This window comes from Palaemon carinicauda, chromosome 14 (assembly GCF_036898095.1).
Source record: "Palaemon carinicauda isolate YSFRI2023 chromosome 14, ASM3689809v2, whole genome shotgun sequence".
Classification (NCBI taxonomy): Eukaryota; Metazoa; Arthropoda; class Malacostraca; order Decapoda; family Palaemonidae; genus Palaemon; species Palaemon carinicauda.
The window spans coordinates 21772038-21790641 of NC_090738.1; the positions used below are offsets into that span (position 1 = coordinate 21772038).

Below are 18604 nucleotides of genomic sequence, written 5' to 3' on the forward strand. Positions count from 1 at the left end.
CAAAATCAAGCAGAGTTTGATTCTCATCATTGTAACTGACAGTTGTACTGACAGGCCTCAAACAACCCCATTCAGGATCAGTTTTGTCAAGTTTGAAGGAATTCCTTCAGTAATTACTGATCGTGAATGGCTTGCTTTATAGTCGCCCCATTCGTTCGGAAGCAGTATCGACCGACTGACCTGGTTGTCAGTGGATCCGTACACCTCTGGCTCACCCCAACCCCCATTCCCAAACCTAGACTTACACAGAAGTCATGCCGGTTGAAGAGACGATATTCCAAGGAGCCTGGTAAACCATATTTGCCAAAAGTGAAGATTCTTGGGGTGAGCCAGAGTAGAGAGTGCAAACTGCAACGATCCGGTCAACAGACATTTGAGGATAAAGGCAGTATTCTAAGGAGTGTAGGTACTATATTGTGCCCACTTAGTTTTCCCCTATTTTTTAGCTTAGACTAATTTTGACTTGATTAGGTTAACTGGTTATTACATATTTTGGACTGTGTGCGGTGGGATTGTGTGTATATTTTTCTTGGATATCATTTTTTGCTTTTGGGACTAACACAGTCTCTGGGTCACATGGGCCACGTGTCCAACCTAATTTCATTTATTGACTATTGCAGAAGACCACGTGTCTAAGCAACCATTTTTATTATTTTGAATAGCTTTTTATTGCATGATATTTTATTTTGTTCCCATTTTTGTGTTTGTTCAGATGTCCATTTCTTTTAATGTAAATTTGTAAAATAAATCAAGATTAGGTTAATTAAACCTTGTCGTATTTTTAATCCTCCATTTATTTCATTGTGACTATTATAAATACAGTATTTAATCTTGGGACGATATACCCAATATTTTAAGAGAAGTAAGTAACTTGAAAAAGGATGTGTTAGCGAGCAACTTATTTTTGAATATCTGCTTCGAAGGTAAAGATCCATATCTTTAAACTATATACTTTACTTTACATCACTGCTATTTTTTGGTTTGTCTCAATAATTACTTAACGTAATATCCCTGTCCAGCATCTCACTAGGGTCCCTGGGATGGCACAGTGTAAAATCCGGACGTCGGACGTCGGATGCCGTCCGGGAGAATAGAAAATCGCTTGTATCACCGGGAAAGACGCGAAAATACACCTTTTTTTGTGACTGGTAATGTTCACTGATACTTTCTGTTATTTTCTAAATAAATGTTCGAAAAATATTGGTTAATTTTCATGTTATTGAGAATAATCTCAATCGGACGTCAACATTACACTATTTAACTAGCGGTTTTCTATTCTCCCGGACGGCATCCAACGTCCGACGTCCGGATTTTACACTGTGCCCCCCGGGATGGAGTCGAAACAGCGCCTGAGAGTGTAGATGACTATAAACCTGACAAGGCTAGAGTAGGCCATTAAATTACTTTTATTTTCATGTGTGGAGTTCTCCGGCCTGTACAATTTCCTTTTTGAATTTAAAAGTGAGGGTTAGGGAACTACCTCAGTAAAGTTATTAGCAGGGTGTTTGTGCCCTGAGTGTAAGTGCTTATCCTTCCCTGTTGATATTTGAGTAACTGACATAGGGAGACTTTCCTGGACTAGCTAAGTTCCCAATCAAACATTTAATTATAGGAAATATTCTCCACAATATATGTATGTATATATATATATATATATATATATATATATATATATATATATATATATATATATATATATATATATATATATATATATATATATATATATATATATTGTGTATGTGTTACTACTAACTAAACTATTCGCTATAATGCTGTGTACTTTATCCTAAAATTAAACGTACTATAATACAAGTATCGAATTATAGGAAAACTATTCATAAGACGTAACTCCACAGCATTTTTACGATGAATCGGTTAAATAATTGGATATGGAAAAGGGAAACTGAAAAGTATAACCTGAAAATGGCAAGAGACCAAGCATTCTAAAGTGTCTTTGTTAATTAATTATATTTGACAATACTAGTCTTTGGTGCAGGGTATAAGGGGCCTATCTTCAAAAAAAAAAAATGAGTTGATTTAACTACTATTTTAGGGTTACTTAAGAATATCAATGTTAACACTAATAGGGCCAGATGGAATTCACCCCAAGTTTGTGATTGAATGTCATATTGAGTGAACAATCCTAATATTGATTATGATAAAAAAAAACTCCTTATAAGTATGGATATCACTAGTATTTTGGATAATTGCGGAGATTTGTCTCCTCTTTCAAAATAAGCTGTAAGTTGTATCCTCTCAGTTGCCAACCTATATCCTCAACATATATAGTGTGTAGAATATGTAATACCATCATTAGAAATAAGTTGATTGAATATTTAGAGTCAGATGATATCTTTATTGGAAGGCAGCGTGGTTTTAGGAGTAAGTGTAGTAACCTTACAAATCTCACATTGCACTGAAGCACTCATAAAGGCAGTTGTTTTACAGACATATGTTGATGTTACTTATCTAGACTGTAAAAAGGCTTTTGATACTGTTCCATACAAGAGGCTTTTAACTAAACTGTATGGTTATGGTATTCGAGGCAATATGTTGGAGTGAATCAGGCATTTTGTTGCAGATAGAAGACAGTTGTTGATATCAGATGTCAAATTTACTCTCACTTGGCAGTAACATCAGGATTGTCACAGGGATCTGTTCTGGGTCAACTTTACTTTTTATGTGAACGATTCAGTAGACCAGCTTGCATGCCTCGACTTGATGTTTACAGATGATGCAAAACTTTTTGTAAGAATTAACTTTGATAAAGGCATTCAGGCTACTCAGGCTATGAAAAGAGACATCCAAAAGCTTTAGTGTTGGAGTGTGTAGATGAAACCAGAATTGTAATGGAAAACAAGAAGATATTGAGACGAAAATCTTAAAAAAATGAAGGAAGAGCTGCAAAAGAAAAACTTCACAGTAAAACATGAAAAAATGCTGAATTGGAAAATGAATGAATGAATGGTTTGTAATTATCTGGCATCATAACATCAGTGGTCATTGATGCCGATTTAATTATGCTAAAACAACCTTCCGAGGTTCACCGTTGACGCAGCTTATTCTACCCCCCCCCCCCCAAAAAAAAAAAAAAAAAAAAAAAAAAAAAAAACTAACGATCTTAATGAGGAAATTGATAATCTAGCAAATATGGAATCCATTAACACAGATGACACGAAAAAATGAGAACTTTACATATGCTGAAAAGGGTAAAGAAAAAAGACCTAATAGTAGTTAAATCAACACAAGCATCAACTGGAAATATGGACATGAAAATTAGATTGAAAAAGCACTTGAAGATATACGAGGTCAGCTTCAAATGGCCATGTTGTAAATTCTGCTGATGATAGGATTAGATATGAAGCAGGAAATAAGATTCAAACATATGGTTGCTGGTTTTGAGACAAGAAAGATGTAAAAAACTAAAACCAAAAATAATTATATGCAATGAATACTATGACGAAGTGTGTGTGTAGATTGCCTTACCTTGTGTAAGACACGGGCTCTTGCGTTGGCAGCCCGTAAATGAAAGAGAAGTTAAGTCTATTATTCTGCAGGTGGGGTTACCTACTTTGTACTGAAATGTAATTCTGAAGTTCGGAGAGCTCTTCATGATATTATTATTATTATTATTATTATTATTATTATTATTATTATTATTATTATTATTATTATTATTATTATTATTATTATTATTATTATTATTATTATTATTATTATTATTATTATTACTTCTTAGCTAAAACACTAGTTGGAAAAGCAGGATGCTATAAGCCTAGGAGCTCCAACAGGGATATTAGCCCTGTAAGGAGAGGAAACAAGAAAAAATAAAATATTCTAAGAAAAGTAACATTATTATCATTGTTAATTGTTAAGCTACAACCCTAGTTGGAAAAACAGGATGCTATAAGCCTAGGGGCTCCAACGGGGATATTAGCCCAGTAAGGAAAGGAAATAAGGAAAAATAAAATATTTGAAGAAAAGTAACATTATTATTATTGTTACTTGCTAAGCTACAACCCTAGTTGGAAAAACAGGATGCTATAAGCCTAGGGGATCCAACAGGGATATTAGCCCAGTAAGGAAAGGAAACAAGGGAAAATAAAACATTTGAAGAAAAGTAACATTATTACTATTGTTACTTGCTAAGCTACAACCCTGGTTGGAAAAGCAGGATGCTATAAGCCCAGGGACTCCAGCAGGAATATTAGCCCAGAAAGGAAAGGAAACAAGGAAAAATAAAAACTTTTGAAGGAAAATAACATTATTATTATTATTGTTACTTGCTAAGCTACAACCCTAGTTGGAAAAGCAGGATGCTATAAGCCCAGGGGCCCCACCAGGGAAAATAACCCAGTGAGGAACGGAGACAAGGAAAAATAAAATATTTTAAGAACAGTGTAGGAATGTTCAATTTGATGTACGATATGTTTTCCGTTATGTGTATCTCTTTGCACGGGGTTCAGAAAAACCTGGAAAAGACACAAGTCAGTTGAACAGTTCCCGCTCATCCCTTGATCTGTAATTAACTGTTGTACATTAAAGGAATCAACTGTTCCCGAGTATGTCCTAACCTGCTTACAAACAGTAACATTGAAATAAATATTTACTATATAAACTATAGAAACCTTAACAAAACAAGAGGAAGAGACATTAGATAGAATAGTGTGCAAGAGAACTCTAACCCAAGACAGTGGAAGTAACTTTGGTGACAAAGTTACACTGCAGTGTTATGCACATAGATATCCTATATCTATTTGTAGTACATATTACATAGTAAGGTGTAAATATTTTAGATATGGTCATTGACTGGAATTAAATCGCTCCAGCCTCTGTGTCAATCATTGAAACTAACTTGTCTTATCTTCACGAGAAAAGATAAAAAAAAAATGCTTAACACATGCGCTGAATTCGCTGATTTGTTCGTTAAATTAGATAAAATGTTAAAGAAAATATAATTTTCCATCGCTTCCCAAAAGGATGAAAAACTTCAAAAGCAATAGAAACACATCTGTCGTAGGTAAAATTCTTTCAATGCTTCACTGAGTCAAGTATGTAGTTTGAGGTTCGAAGCTATGGACTAAGCAGTTGCTAGACAAATTACTTATTCCGGATATTGATATTAATATCTGGTACCGTTTTTTTTAGTATGTTCGTGTTGCAGGTTGCATAATATATTTTCACAATTTTGACTATCCTTTGCATTCAAACCTTCCCAGACTGTACCATCCTCCACCACAAGGCTCAATATTACACAGTATTTTAGAAGTCTTATTCCAGCTGTGACCAGATTGTAGAATGATCTTCCTAATTGGGCAGTTAAGACCGCGGAACTTCAGAAGTTTAAACATGCAGTGAATGTTTTTATTTCTAACAGCTAGGCTGGTATGTGTTTTTATATTCTATACAGTACATGGCAAATCTATTTCAACGTTGTTACTGATCTTAAGATGCTTTATATTTTTTATTCTTTACTTCTCTTATATAAATTATTTATTTCTTTCCCTCATTGGGCTATTTTTCCCTGTTGGTGCCCATGGGTTTATAGCACCCTGATTTTCCAACTTGGGTTGTAGCTTAGCTGATTAAAAAATATAAATAATAATAATAATAATAATAATAATAATAATAATAATAATAATAATAATAATAATAATAATAATAATAATAATAATAATAATAATAATAATAATAATAATAATAATAATAATACCGAATGATAAAAATTTTGCTGAGGTCTAACACCTTTTGATATTGGTGGAGGACTGGATGTAAACAAACTTCTTCTACATGGTCGTTTCAGTAGAGAATGTGCATTTGTCTTAGGAATTGAGTTTGCTCAAGTTTAAGGAAGGATATCTAGTTATTTTGTAATCCAAAGAAAAATCAAATGGCGTTTAGAACATTGGCATGTGCAGGGAAGAATACTTTTGGTTCTGTATTACATGCAGTATTGCCGGTTAAGCAATCTGTATGCACGTCCATGCTACCGTGTCTAGGATTATCTGCTGCCAAACATTTTTCATTATCATCACAAAATAATGTTAAAAAGAGTAAGTATTATTTGATTAATATTATATTTGACCAAACTAAGTGGGTGTATGTATGATAGCACTCATCTGTATGTATTATTACGGCTAACTTAGAATACGACAGTGTAAGGCGGATCACTGGAGCTCGTGACACCCCCCCCCTTTAGGTAAGTATGTAAGGACATGGCTTGTAGGTTGGGTTATGCAGTGGAAAGTTTGGTATTTTTGTAGTGAATTACATGGCAATGTAACCTAGGAAAAAAACTACTGTTTCTTATAGAAAAAATTACGATCTCTTCAAAAATGACACTCGTTTCCGACGCAAATGAACAGTTTCAGAAGTATATATGCATCTATATCCTACAATAATGGGGGACCCCCAGTGGGAACTCGGGGTTTTGGGTGGGGAAAACATACTGGGGAAACGAAATATATTTGTTTTCCTGTAGTAAATAATGTGAATTAAGCGAATTTGATGATCATTTCAATCGGAAACAATCAGATCAACCAATTCGGATAACTTTGAGATGCACGGTGTCACTTCTCTTACGAACGAACGATAACATTAGCAACGTTACCAATAATACACAGTTACCAACGTTGACGTATGGTACACAGAGTTACCAACGGCACGTTGACATTACTACAGATAGTAATGATAGATATTTCCATATATTAAAGAATTTCTCCATATAAGTTTTACTCAATATATAGAATGTACAAAAAGGGCACAGAACCTAACAAACCCACCTAACCTAGCCTAGTAGTATGACAGGTCACAAAGTAACATTTGATCTACATCGGACGTTGGCAGCACTGGTTACTGTATTTTTTCATGACACAATCTTTGTAACAGCGCCTCCAAAGTTTATCCAGATATACGGTTTTGTATTTTCCTCCGGTTATTATAATTTCAAGAAGGTAATGTATAGAGAAGAAAAGGCTTGTTTTACGATTATATATCGATTCCTCAGTATGTTTTCCCCACCCAAAACCCCGAGTTCCCACTGGGGTCCCCCATTATTGGAGGATATAGATGTATATTTATTTCTGAAACTATTAATTTGCGACGGAAACGGGTGTCATTTTCGAAGAGAGCGTAATTTTTTCTATAAGAAACAGTAGTTTTTTTCCTAGGTTACATTGCCATGTAATTCACTACAATGAAACCGAAAGTTTACATTCGTCGATGTCCATTTTTAATCCACACGGGAGGAACTGGCCTCTGATATACAAAGGCTCCAAACTAAGTAGTCATTTCAGTAGGCTTCTTAAATATCTTGTAGATGCTTGTGTCTCCCCAAAGCCCACCAGGTTCCTGGTTGCTAATCGCTCACTTCAGAAAGCACTTGGTGTTTAGGGGCTGGCTTGAATGGCAGATCTAACTTCACCAAAGGGTCTTTGCATAACCGACACATTTTTGCATTGCTGATAAATTTGAATTTACTAGTAAAGAGCTAATTTTCCTAAATTTTGTCTTTTTAGTAAAGATATGGGCATATTTTTATACAGACTCCTCTAGAGATGCTATTATTTTTGATGAGTAAGAACGCAACATCCTAGGTCGCTTTAGGTAATGTCGAGGTGAGTTTAGGTAAGTGGAGGTAGGGGTGGATAATAACTTGGCATTCAAGGTTGGGTTAAGTGAAAATGTGAGATTTTTTGTTTGCAATAAACAATAGAAAATGTGAGTTCTGAATTCTGCTGTCAATTTCCTCTAAAAATAGTACAACCTTATACAGTATGTAATATTTCACAATTTGTCTCAAATTTTAGTTAGGTTGGATCTTATAACCTAATCATTGTTGAGGCAGATTGAGGATTTGCAGGATCTGAATCCCACATTTGATCTGGAAAAAATTAGATTTTAGTATGTTGTATGAAGACGTCTGTTCTGGGTTTGGTGAAAGTCACCACATGTTCATTTATACACTTCACTGTGTGCTGTACTGTACGATGCATTTTTATAATGTGAGTTGACTAACCATACTATATATTTGGCTTTGTTGGACTTATTCAATTATGTCCAAGTTACAAACAAGTCTATTGTATAGCAACTTTATTTCAAGAAGCATATGTGTTTAACCTTTAGGCAGTTTTGTGTCATGTCCTTATAGATTTTTCCATGTGATTATATGAAGTAGACTAAATTATTATTATTTTGGCAGCAAATATTTATGGAATAGGTGTAACTGAGGTAAGGCACTTACCTGTAGTTCAGTACAATAAAAATCAATTCGACACTGATTATAAATTTCCAGAGATAATCATTATACAGTACAGTAAAATTTACTGTTAGTCTTCATGTGTGTTGCAAACAAGCTCTGCTGCAGCTTATCAAAGCAGGGAATTAATTTAAGGTACTACATAAACCCATGTGATGACATTTGATAACAATTGTATACTTTTTCAGTTATTGTAGACGAATCAGAGAAAGTGACAACAATAAGTGCTGAGTATGTTGAATCACCCTTAGCTCCTCGTTTGTTAAAAAAAGGAAAAGAGGGTAGCCATGATTGTCCACTTTGTGCATTGAATCTCAATGTGAAGCACACTGTAAGTAATTATGATACATCTAATTTTACCTGATATTTTCAGGTGCATGATAAATGCTTTTAACTAATTTGTTCTATAACAAGAAAATTTTAAACATATGACTTACCGGTTAGTTATATTTATAGCTTTACGTCCCTGACGTCCGGCAGAAATTTCAAAACTCGCGGCAATCGCTGATTGGGTAGCCAGGTGTACCACCAGTGTGCCCTCTAGGCAGGTACCTGAAACCATTCCAGTGATTCCTCAGATCTTCCTTGCCACCACGCCGGCAACAACTTTGGATTTTTCATTCGCTGTAACCTGTATAATTGCAGTTATTTTGGTGATGTACAATTTACTTTTGGCTTTCGCTCGTTTGGTTTTATTTTGACTTGAGAGTTGGTGGTTGGAGTTTGATCGCTATGTTCGCAGCTTGAAAGGAGTAGGATTAGGAGTTTTTTCCCCTACTGTAAAAATAACGAACCTTTTCTTAAAAACATGATGGCGGAAGGATATCCTTCCATCAACACTATGACGTCACAATCATGTGACGTAAACTACGTAGTATGACTTGCAAAATTCATTTTTAAACATAAGACTTACCTGGTAGTTATATATATAGCTTACGTCTCTGACGTCACGGCAGAAAATTCAAAACTCGCGCCACTCGCCGATTGGATAGCCAGGTGTACTACCAGTGCGCCCTAGCGAGGTACCTCAGAACCATCCCCTGTTCCCTCATATCTTCTCTGCTGCCGCAGAGGCAACATCGTTGGATTTTTCACTCGCTGTAACCTGTATATTACAGTTATCTTGGTGATGTACAATTTACTTTTAGCCTTCGCTGGTTGGGTTTTATTTTTACTGAGTGTTAAGTGTTTTAACTTTGTTCGTATCTTAAAAGAGGTAGGATTGGGAGTTTTTTTCCCCCTACTCTAAAACTAACGAACCTACTTCTTAAAACATGATGGCGGAGATACGTTCCGCCAACTCTATGACGTCACAGTCATGTGACGTAATCTACAGAGTACAACGTAATATGTCTTACAAAATTCTTTTATTTGCTTTTTCTTGTAAAGAATGAAAAGGAATTCTATCTTACAATAAGTTTTTAACTTTTAATGTAAAAATTTTTTAAGAAATATTTGTCCTTTTAGTATTCGTTCTTTAAATCATCGATCTATTTTCACAGATTAAAACTAACGAACCTACTTTTTAAAACATGATGGCGGAGATACGTTCCGCCAACTCTATGACGTCACAATCATATGACGTAATCTACAGAGTACAACGTAATATGTCTTACAAAATTCTTTTATTTGCTTTTTCTTGTAAAGAATGAAAAGGAATTCTATCTTACAATAAGTTTTTAACTTTTAATGTAAAAATTTTTAAGAAATATTTGTCCTTTTAGTATTCGTTCTTTAAATCATCGATCTATTTTCAAAGATTAAATAGAACTAGCGTATTTTTAATTTTGCGCTGCGTAGTACTCATGACAATCGATGCAGTCCTAACATGTCTTGTTATCTTTGTTTATTTTCTTTTCGATATTGGGAATTCTAGTATTCATATATATGTTCCAATTGTAAATTGTAGCAAATCACTATTTTTGGGAACCCTTAAGATTTAAGGGTTGTTTACATTTATATATTTATGTTATTTCTATATCTGTTTTTTTTAACAAATCACTATTTTTGGGAACCCTTAGCAATTAAGGGTTGATTACATATATTTATATGTTATTCCTATATCTGTTCATTTTAATCATATAACATATAGCTTTCCCGGTAGTTTTATGTAACTACCGGGTAAGTATTTATAACATTTAACTTTACCGGTGGTTATATATAACTACCGGGTGAGTGTGTTCAAACGTTTATTTTTAAACACAAGACTTACCCGGTGGTTATATTTATATGGCCACCGGGTAAGTATGTTTGAAAGTTTATTTTACTGTATTATGAAAATCTCATTTTACATGAAAATATCAGTTTAGTATTTTATAATAAATATTTTGTTATAATTTATATAGCAAGAACTAGAGACGATATTGCATTCTCATTCAAGCCCTTGGCAGAAGAGTAAGATCTCTCACAACAGGCAGGACTAATTATGGTCTTTTGTGTAAGAGTTTAAAAGTGCAAGTTTCGGTGCTAAATTTGTGCAGTAAATTTATTCAGCACAGTGGACATCGTTATCCTAGCCTTAGACCTCTTCCAAGCTCCCCAACCCCTGGGAGAAGGAATGTTGATCGGCAAAAGGAAACGAGATGCGTTAGCTCCCGAGCTGACGTTCTCTCGAGCGTTCCTGTTGACGTTCCCAGAACGCTCGTCCTTGCCATGGGAAAGTCAAAGAGCGTTGGACGTCAAGCTACTAACCTTGCTGTTAGAGTCTTGCATTGCATCACATATGCTGATAATAGCAATACTATAAGTCATAGATATTCGCTGATAATAGCAATGCTTATGAACCAACGTAGACATGGTTTTTGTCCCAGAACGCCAGTCGGCCATGAGAACCCTCTGATCGGAAGTCATTAAACCGAACGCGCCGAGCGGCGTAATGAAGATCATTTTGCTAGAACGCTTGGCGCCAAGTCTTTCAGGACGCTCGGCGCCTCGTCTTTCAGGATGCTCGGCGCCTCGTCTTTCAGGACGCTCAGCGCCTCGTTTTACAGGACGCTCGGTGCCACGTCTTTCAGGACGCTCGGTGCCGCGTCTTACGGGATGCTCGGCGCCTCGTCTTTCAGGACGCTCGGCGCCTCGTTTTACAGGACGCTCGGCGCCACCTCTTTCAGGACGCTCGGCGCCACGTCTTACAGGACACTCGGCACCACATCTTTCAGGATGCTCGGCGCCATGTCTTTCAGGATGCTCGGCGCCATGTCTTTCAGGACGCTCGGCGCCATGTCTTACAGGACGCTCGGCGTCTCGTCTTTCAGGACGCTCGGCCCCACGTCTTACAAGATCTTTGTCAGAGGATGACATTGGTGATCAATTTTCTCCTGTTGAATTATTTTAAACATAAGACTTACCTGGTAATTATATATACTGTACTGTATAACTACCAGGTAAGTATGCTAAAAAATTTATTTGTTCCGTAAGTGACATACAAACCACGCTATTTAATAGTGGTTATTACCTTCGGCGTAGCTGAAATGACGAGCCAGTAGAATTTTAACGAGGGTTTACTACCCCGCCACTAGTTAGCGGGGGGAGGGAGGGTAGCTTGCTTCCCCCCCTTACACACACCTGTGTTTGAGCTCACTTTGCTCTCGGCTCAGGTGGTAGTTGGACGTGTCCGCTCTCACCCTCGCCTCTGACAGCCATTAATGTCTTTCTGCTTTTTCTCCTACAGGTTTGTGTGCGAAGTTGGCCTCAGCGAAAATGCGCAAATGTCCTGGATTACCCGACCGCCCTTGTGGTACATTTATGTCGGTGGTCGAGACGGACTCTCACACCCTTTGTCCTTACTGTAGGGGCCAACGGTGTGATAGTAGTAATAAGTGTGGTGAGTGCAGGGGGTGGTCTACCTCCCAGTGGGAGAGGTTTTCTCGGCGACGGAAGAAGTCCAGGCGGGATATTTCTCCTTCGAAGATTTCTTTGAAAAGAGAAAATCCCAGGGGCTCTTCTTCCGCTGCTCAAACCTCCTCCAAAGCTCCCACTCAATCAGTTTTTTTCGAGAGACGATCGAGTGGTAGCGTAGACCGTAGTTCTGTTTCCCGACCTCGGTGTTCGAGAGACGGCGTTGCCTCCCCTAGCGAGGTAGCTCCACCTCTTCCCTCGGGGGGGATTTAAATGTTAATGTAACTGATTTATTTCAGCGTATTCGTCGTAAGGCTCGCCTTCCTCTTCGCCGGAGAGGCCTTCCTTCACCTTATAAGACAGTGAGGATGCACCTCTTCGATTCACCATCACTGTTGCAGTCCGCCGCAGAGGAGCCTCGTCATCGATCTCCGACTGTTTTTGCTACTACCCTGGACCTCTCTGCGGATCGTTCGCGATCCCTTTCGGTGGAAGGTCGTCCTGACAAAGGGCACGCTGACCTTCCACCCGTCAGACCTGCTGACCTGCCGTCGCCGTTCCTGGCTGCTGATGCGCTTTATGCGCCAACCAAACCTGTTTTAAAAAAACAGGCACCAGTCCCTTCGGGGCAACAAGGGCGTACGCGCAAATTAGCGTATACAGTATGTCCCTTACGCGCCATGCCAAGCATGCGCGCTAACGTTCTCCTGACCTCACTGAGATTTCGGAGATAGCGCGTCAGCGCTCACCTGCTGCTGCCGTTCCTGAATTAGCGCGCCAGCGCTCACCTGCTGCCAAGGTTCCTGATAAAGCGCGCCAGTACTCACCTGTGCGCCAGTACTCACCTGTGCGCCAGTACTCACCTGTGCGCCAGCGCTCACCTGCTCACCAGCGCGCCACTGCGCGCCTTCAACCTGCTGCGCGCCAACGATCTCCTGCGCACCCACGATCTTCAGATCTTGGTGCGGTAGGAAGTGTAGGACTTCCCCAACTCACCAGCGCTCGCCAACGCGCCGGCGGTCTTCACCTGCGTGCCATCCCTCGCCAGCGCGCATTCGCACACAGTCACCTACATGCGCCCACGAAGATGCGCGCCCACGCCCATCTCCCATGGCAGCACCGCATCACCAGCCTGATGTGCGCCTACAGGATGCGCGCCAACGAGCGCAGGTTCCAGATACTCGCCCGTGCGCAAGGGATATCTCCCCTGCGCGCGCGACGTTTTCTTCTGGGATGTACGATCTCTCTCCCGCACGAACATTCACCCTTGCGCGCGCAACCAGCTTCCTGCGCACTCTCCTATGCGCCATCGCGCGCACATCAGAAGTCTCCTGTGCGCACGGACGCGCGCCATCAGTCTCCCGCGCGCGACCCCGGGTATTCCCCATCGCGTGAGCGCCAATGCGCTCCCCAGCGCGATCACCAGTATCCTTCCACGCGCAATCACCAATATCCTTCCACGCATGAGGCTGAAGGACAACGCTCTCGCCGGTAAGGGGGAAGGTTCCAGAAAGGTCCAGGGACATTTCTTCTTTATCATCTTTTTCTTTTCTGGCGAATCCCCCTATGGAAACTCCTCCCAGGGATCGGTCGATCCCTGTCCCTCCAGAGGGAGTGTCTGATAGCGCAGCCATCAGCCAGCAGCCTTGGTTTGGGGCACTTATCAGAGCGGTCACGCAGGCTGTTAAGCCTGTTCTCTCTGATTTTGGCCACAAATCCTTGGCTGCGTCTACTCCCCTGAAGAGAAAAAGAGGAGTTTCAGAAGCGGTGACTTCTCCGAGGACTAAGCTGTCTCCTCGTAAGCCTTCGAGGCAGGCCCCCTCCCCCCCAGACTTTTTCTCCTTCCCCTTCGGACGAGGATTACCCGTCCTCAGGGGAGTCACGTGAGGTGGGACGTTCCCCCATCGCACCAATGAGAGAAACCCCAACTTGCGCTGGAACGTCTTCTCGGGGCGGAGAAGAGCCTACCTCCGTCGTTGTTGGAGTCCTGCATCCCTCCCAGGAGGGAGTCGAAAGACTCCAAGACAGTACCGAAGTCCTCGTCAAGACTTAGAATGGAGCCAGCCAGTCACTCGGAGAACGTCCGCGAATCTCGACAAGAAGAGCCTTTGGTGACAGGAGACTTCGCTGCTAGTCATTCCGGAGGAGAGCTGCAGGAGTCAGAACATACCTTTTGGCAGGTTCTGACCCTTATGAGGACTCTCAATGGGTTTGCTGACCCGGAGATTCTCCTCGAGAGGGCAAAGACACGATCTTGGACAGAGTTTTTGGGACTCAAAAACCCTCTAAGGCCAGTGGAGCCTTGCCCTGGTCTCAGGGGTTTAAGAGTTCCAGGGACAAGATCGCAGTCCAACTCTCTGAGCTAGCCTCCTCCAGCCAATCCAGTGCCTGCAACAAGCTTCTCCTACCTCCTTGTGTGCAGGAGAGGAGGTACTTTGAGATCGTAGAGGAGCCTTGTTTAGCTCTTCCCCTTCACCATTCCTTGGAAGAGCTTACCAGGGGAGTCCCTCTTGAGAAGCTCTCCAACCGGCAGGTCTCATTCTCGGCGACTGAGATTCTTAATCAGGAGAAGGTTGCGAAGTGTGCCATGCAGGCCACTTCATGGATGGATATCTGGTTAGGGACCTTAGGTATCCTGATACGTTCGGAGGATTTATCCAAAGAACGTACAGTGAGCCCTCGCTACTTCGCGGTTCGACCATTGCGGATTCACCACTTGCGTATTTTTTTCATAACGCATGTATATACATATATCGCGGATTTTCCGGAAATTTCGAAAATACCGCGTTATGACCGATGGTGCGAGATTGGAGATAGTAAGGAAAATTGAATCATGATTGATTTTCAATATAAATGAAACTTTGAGGAGCAACAAAGATATCATTTGTTAGAGAGATAGAGAGAGGTAAGGAATGGGAGGTAGTGAAAAGTAGCCCAGAGAGAGAGAGAGAGAGAGAGTGGGTGTGTGTGTTGTTTTAAATGTAATAAACCAAAAAAAATTATAGGTTATAACACATTGGTGCTTATGTAATATCAACTGTATACTGTAGACGGTTTGAATAAGTTAAGAAATGGTATAAACGATACTTTGTTAGTGTATTCGTACACTCTCAAGAGCGGCAGCTAGACGTCAGCTGATCTAATCACTGCCAAAAGTAAAACAAAAAGAAGTCAACAATACTCGATTTTTAAAACTCATCCGAAATTTAAAAACGAAAGTACACGCTTTCTTAATGTGCAATTAACTATTTAAAGAGTAGCAATTTTCTAGAATAAAATGATGTTTCCCAAAAAATAGTGGTTTGCTGATGAAATCGGATGCTGTATTTTTAGCAACGATTGAAATGGATGTAAACTCGGCATAATTTTTTCGTTTAGTATTTAATTGACACTTAGAAAACTAATTTTAGTTTCTTCATCTATATGTAAGTATTGTATAACACAAAGAGAGAGAGAGAGAGAGAGAGAGAGAGAGAGAGAGAGAGAGAGAGAGAGAGAGAGAGAGAGAGAGAGAGAGAGAGAATGAATCAGCTGTTGTAATCAAAGGGAGTGTTTTTCTTTCGTGAGAATTTCATCGCCACGACTATAACAACAACATACTGTACTGAACTTTACAGTATTATACAGACTACTGTAATATGATAAAGTAAAATATTTGTAATAGCCTATTTTATATGAAATGGGGCTATTTTTTTGTTTAAAATTTACATTTATGTACGTAAAACATCTCTCTCTCTCTCTCTCTCTCTCTCTCTCTCTCTCTCTCTCTCTCTCTCTCTCTCTCGTAAATTGTTTTCCTGCTTTTCTACGTATGTATGATTTTATATAGATACCGTAAATAATATTTGTAATAACATATTTTCTAAAAGCTTTTACTGTAATATCATACTTTATCACTTTCATCATGAGCGTTAAATGCCTTCGTTTGTTTACTGAGCTTACTTTATGACGCCGTTGTTTCAGGCGGCGTCATAAAGAAAAACATTTCATTTGGAAGTCCTAAGAAAAATTAAGTAAAACATTGGTAATAACAAAATCAACATACTGTACTGAATAATCAATATGATCGATGCAAAAACTAACCTATACACAGTTGTGTAAATGCGTTTGTTTCTTCATTATGATCAGAGATAAACATAAACAAAACATTAGTTGCCATTTTTTATCGTGCTTTTTGGCGTGTTTAGGAAACGCATGATATAAAATCGCCTTTAATATTTGTGCCTGTTTTAGTTTAGGGTACTGTAGTACATGCATTAAGTGTTCTGTACATTAAGGGTAGTTTGTTAACAGTATTACGTACAAGGGAAGGTTTTAAAAGTCTGAATATACATGTTAAATAAATAGGTAAATATGGTGTCACTACTTCGTGGATTTTCACCTATCGCGGTCGGGTCTGGAACCTATCTACCGCGATAAACGAGGGCTCACTTTACCAGGAAAGCTATGGAGACCTTCCTACTCTCAGGCACTCGCACGATCAAGTTTCTGGACCACCAAGTCTCGAACTTGTGGGCAAACACCATCCTGAAACGTCGGGATGTGGTGTCTGAGAGGTTCCACCAGAAGGTCCCTAGCACCGAGATAAGCAGGCTCTGACATTCTTCCGTGATGGGAACGAATCTTTTTGAGCCTAAGGACGTGGAGCAGGCTGCTTAGAGGTGGAGTAAGTCCCACCAAGACTTCCTCCTACATAGGGCTTTGACATCCAAGCCCTATAAGCCTCCAGCACCCCAGCAGTCCCGGCCTACGAAGACCACGAAACCGACATTGTCAGCGAAGAGTGGTGTCTAAGCCCTTTCCTGTCAAGGACAGGAAAGGCAAGAAGCCCTCCAGGGGAGGGAAGAATCCTAGAGGGAGTAGCCGAGGCTGAAAACGCTAGGATAGGCAGTCCCCCTGCATGTCCACCAGTGGGGGATGCCTTCAAAGTTGCGCAGACAGGTGGCAGCAACTCTGGGCCGATTTCTGTAATCAGTCAGGGGTATCGCATCCCGTTCACAACATCTCTACCTCCCCTGACAACGAATCCAGTGTCGTTGAGCTCCCTTGCCATGGAATCAGCAAGGGGGCAGTTGAAGAACCAGACCATGTTGAAGAAGGGACTCTCCAAGAGGTCCTTGACGGGTCCCCAGGCTTCTTCAGTCGACTCTTTCTTGTAAAGGAGATGTCTGGAGGCTGGAGACCAGTTATCGACCTCTCGGCTCTGAAAAAGTTTGTCAAGCAAACTCCGTTCAGCATGGAGACCGCAGACACGGTCAGACTTGCAGTGAGACCTCAAGACTTCATGTGTACACTGGATCTGAAGGACGCGTACTTCCAGATCCCAGTCCATCCGTCTTCAAGGAAGTACTTAAGATTCAGCCTAGACAACAAGGAATACTTGTTCAAGGTGCTGTGTTTCGGTCTCTCCACAGCACCACAGGTTTTCACCAGAGTGTTCACCCTAATATCGTCGTGGGCACACAGGATCGGCATCCGTCTCCTCCGTTATCTGGACGACTGGCTGATCCTAGAATATATGTGAGAGTGACTGGCCACTTACTGTCTCATTCTCCCCTCTCTTGGGGTCCAGCATGGAGGAATTCTGCAAGCTAACCTCCTCTAACTGCAGGTGGGCACCATTGTCCCTTGTGTAGCCTGGTACAGTACTTGTGTATATATTTATGTCCACGATCTCCAAGCAAGGTTGATTTGGGCAATGTCTAAGTTAAGTGTGTGGTTAAACTCCAATCTTACACTTACCTGGTTAAGTAACATTGCTAAATTCTTACATCTAGCATGGATTGCCCAGGCCATTACCTCTCATGGGTTAATTAGGTGTTAGAGTGTCTCTAAACAGCTTTAGCGAAACACAGAGTGACATCCCGGGCACTCACCTGCCAGTTGGTTATTTTTTAGTTCCACCCACTATGGTGTGAGTCTCCACTGTACAGAGCGTAAGGGTTTGTATATAATGCTGGAAAAAATAACAAATTTGGAGATAATCTTTATTTTACCTAACTATAAATATGAAGCTCTTTACACATACTGGTCCCACCATCACCTTCCCTTGGAAGTCCTGCCGCAATTGCCAAGTGATTGTTTGTAACTAGTGCAGGTCTGAGCGGGCAGGCTGGTCTACTCCCGCTCCCCCTCCGCTAACTAGTGGAGGGTAATTACACATCGTAAAAGACTTAACGGTTGCTTTCAGCTATCGCCACAATATATCTCCACTGTATAGAGCTCCAGGTTTGTATAATCAGGAAAAATAAAAATTATTTCCAAATTTGTCATATTTATAATGTACAGTATACTGTAGTAACACATTTTTAAAACTCTTGAGTGATTTTAGTAAGGAAAAAACTCATAGCAACTCTTCTCTTCATGGAGTTAGATGTAACTGGAGTTCACTATTCTGTCATGTGTTGTCTTCCAAAATTTCTATTAGATCTCATGTTTTCCAGATGATTTTCTTGGCCTTACTATTGGTTTCATATTGCCATTTTCAAATCAGCACTTCTGGTCAAT

General features: G+C 40.1%; 1 protein-coding gene across 1 annotated transcript in view; it reads left to right on the forward strand.

The window, feature by feature from the left end:
- Positions 1-5752: 5752 nt before the first annotated feature.
- mRpS18A (mitochondrial ribosomal protein S18A) overlaps positions 5753-18604 on the forward strand; it is a 31458-nt gene continuing 18606 nt past the window's right edge. Inside the window, exons 1-2 of the mRNA XM_068386906.1 lie at positions 5753-6056; positions 8449-8591. Coding sequence (XP_068243007.1) covers positions 5894-6056; positions 8449-8591 — 306 coding nt within the window. The 5' untranslated portion in view covers positions 5753-5893. The remainder of the gene's footprint in view (positions 6057-8448; positions 8592-18604) is intronic.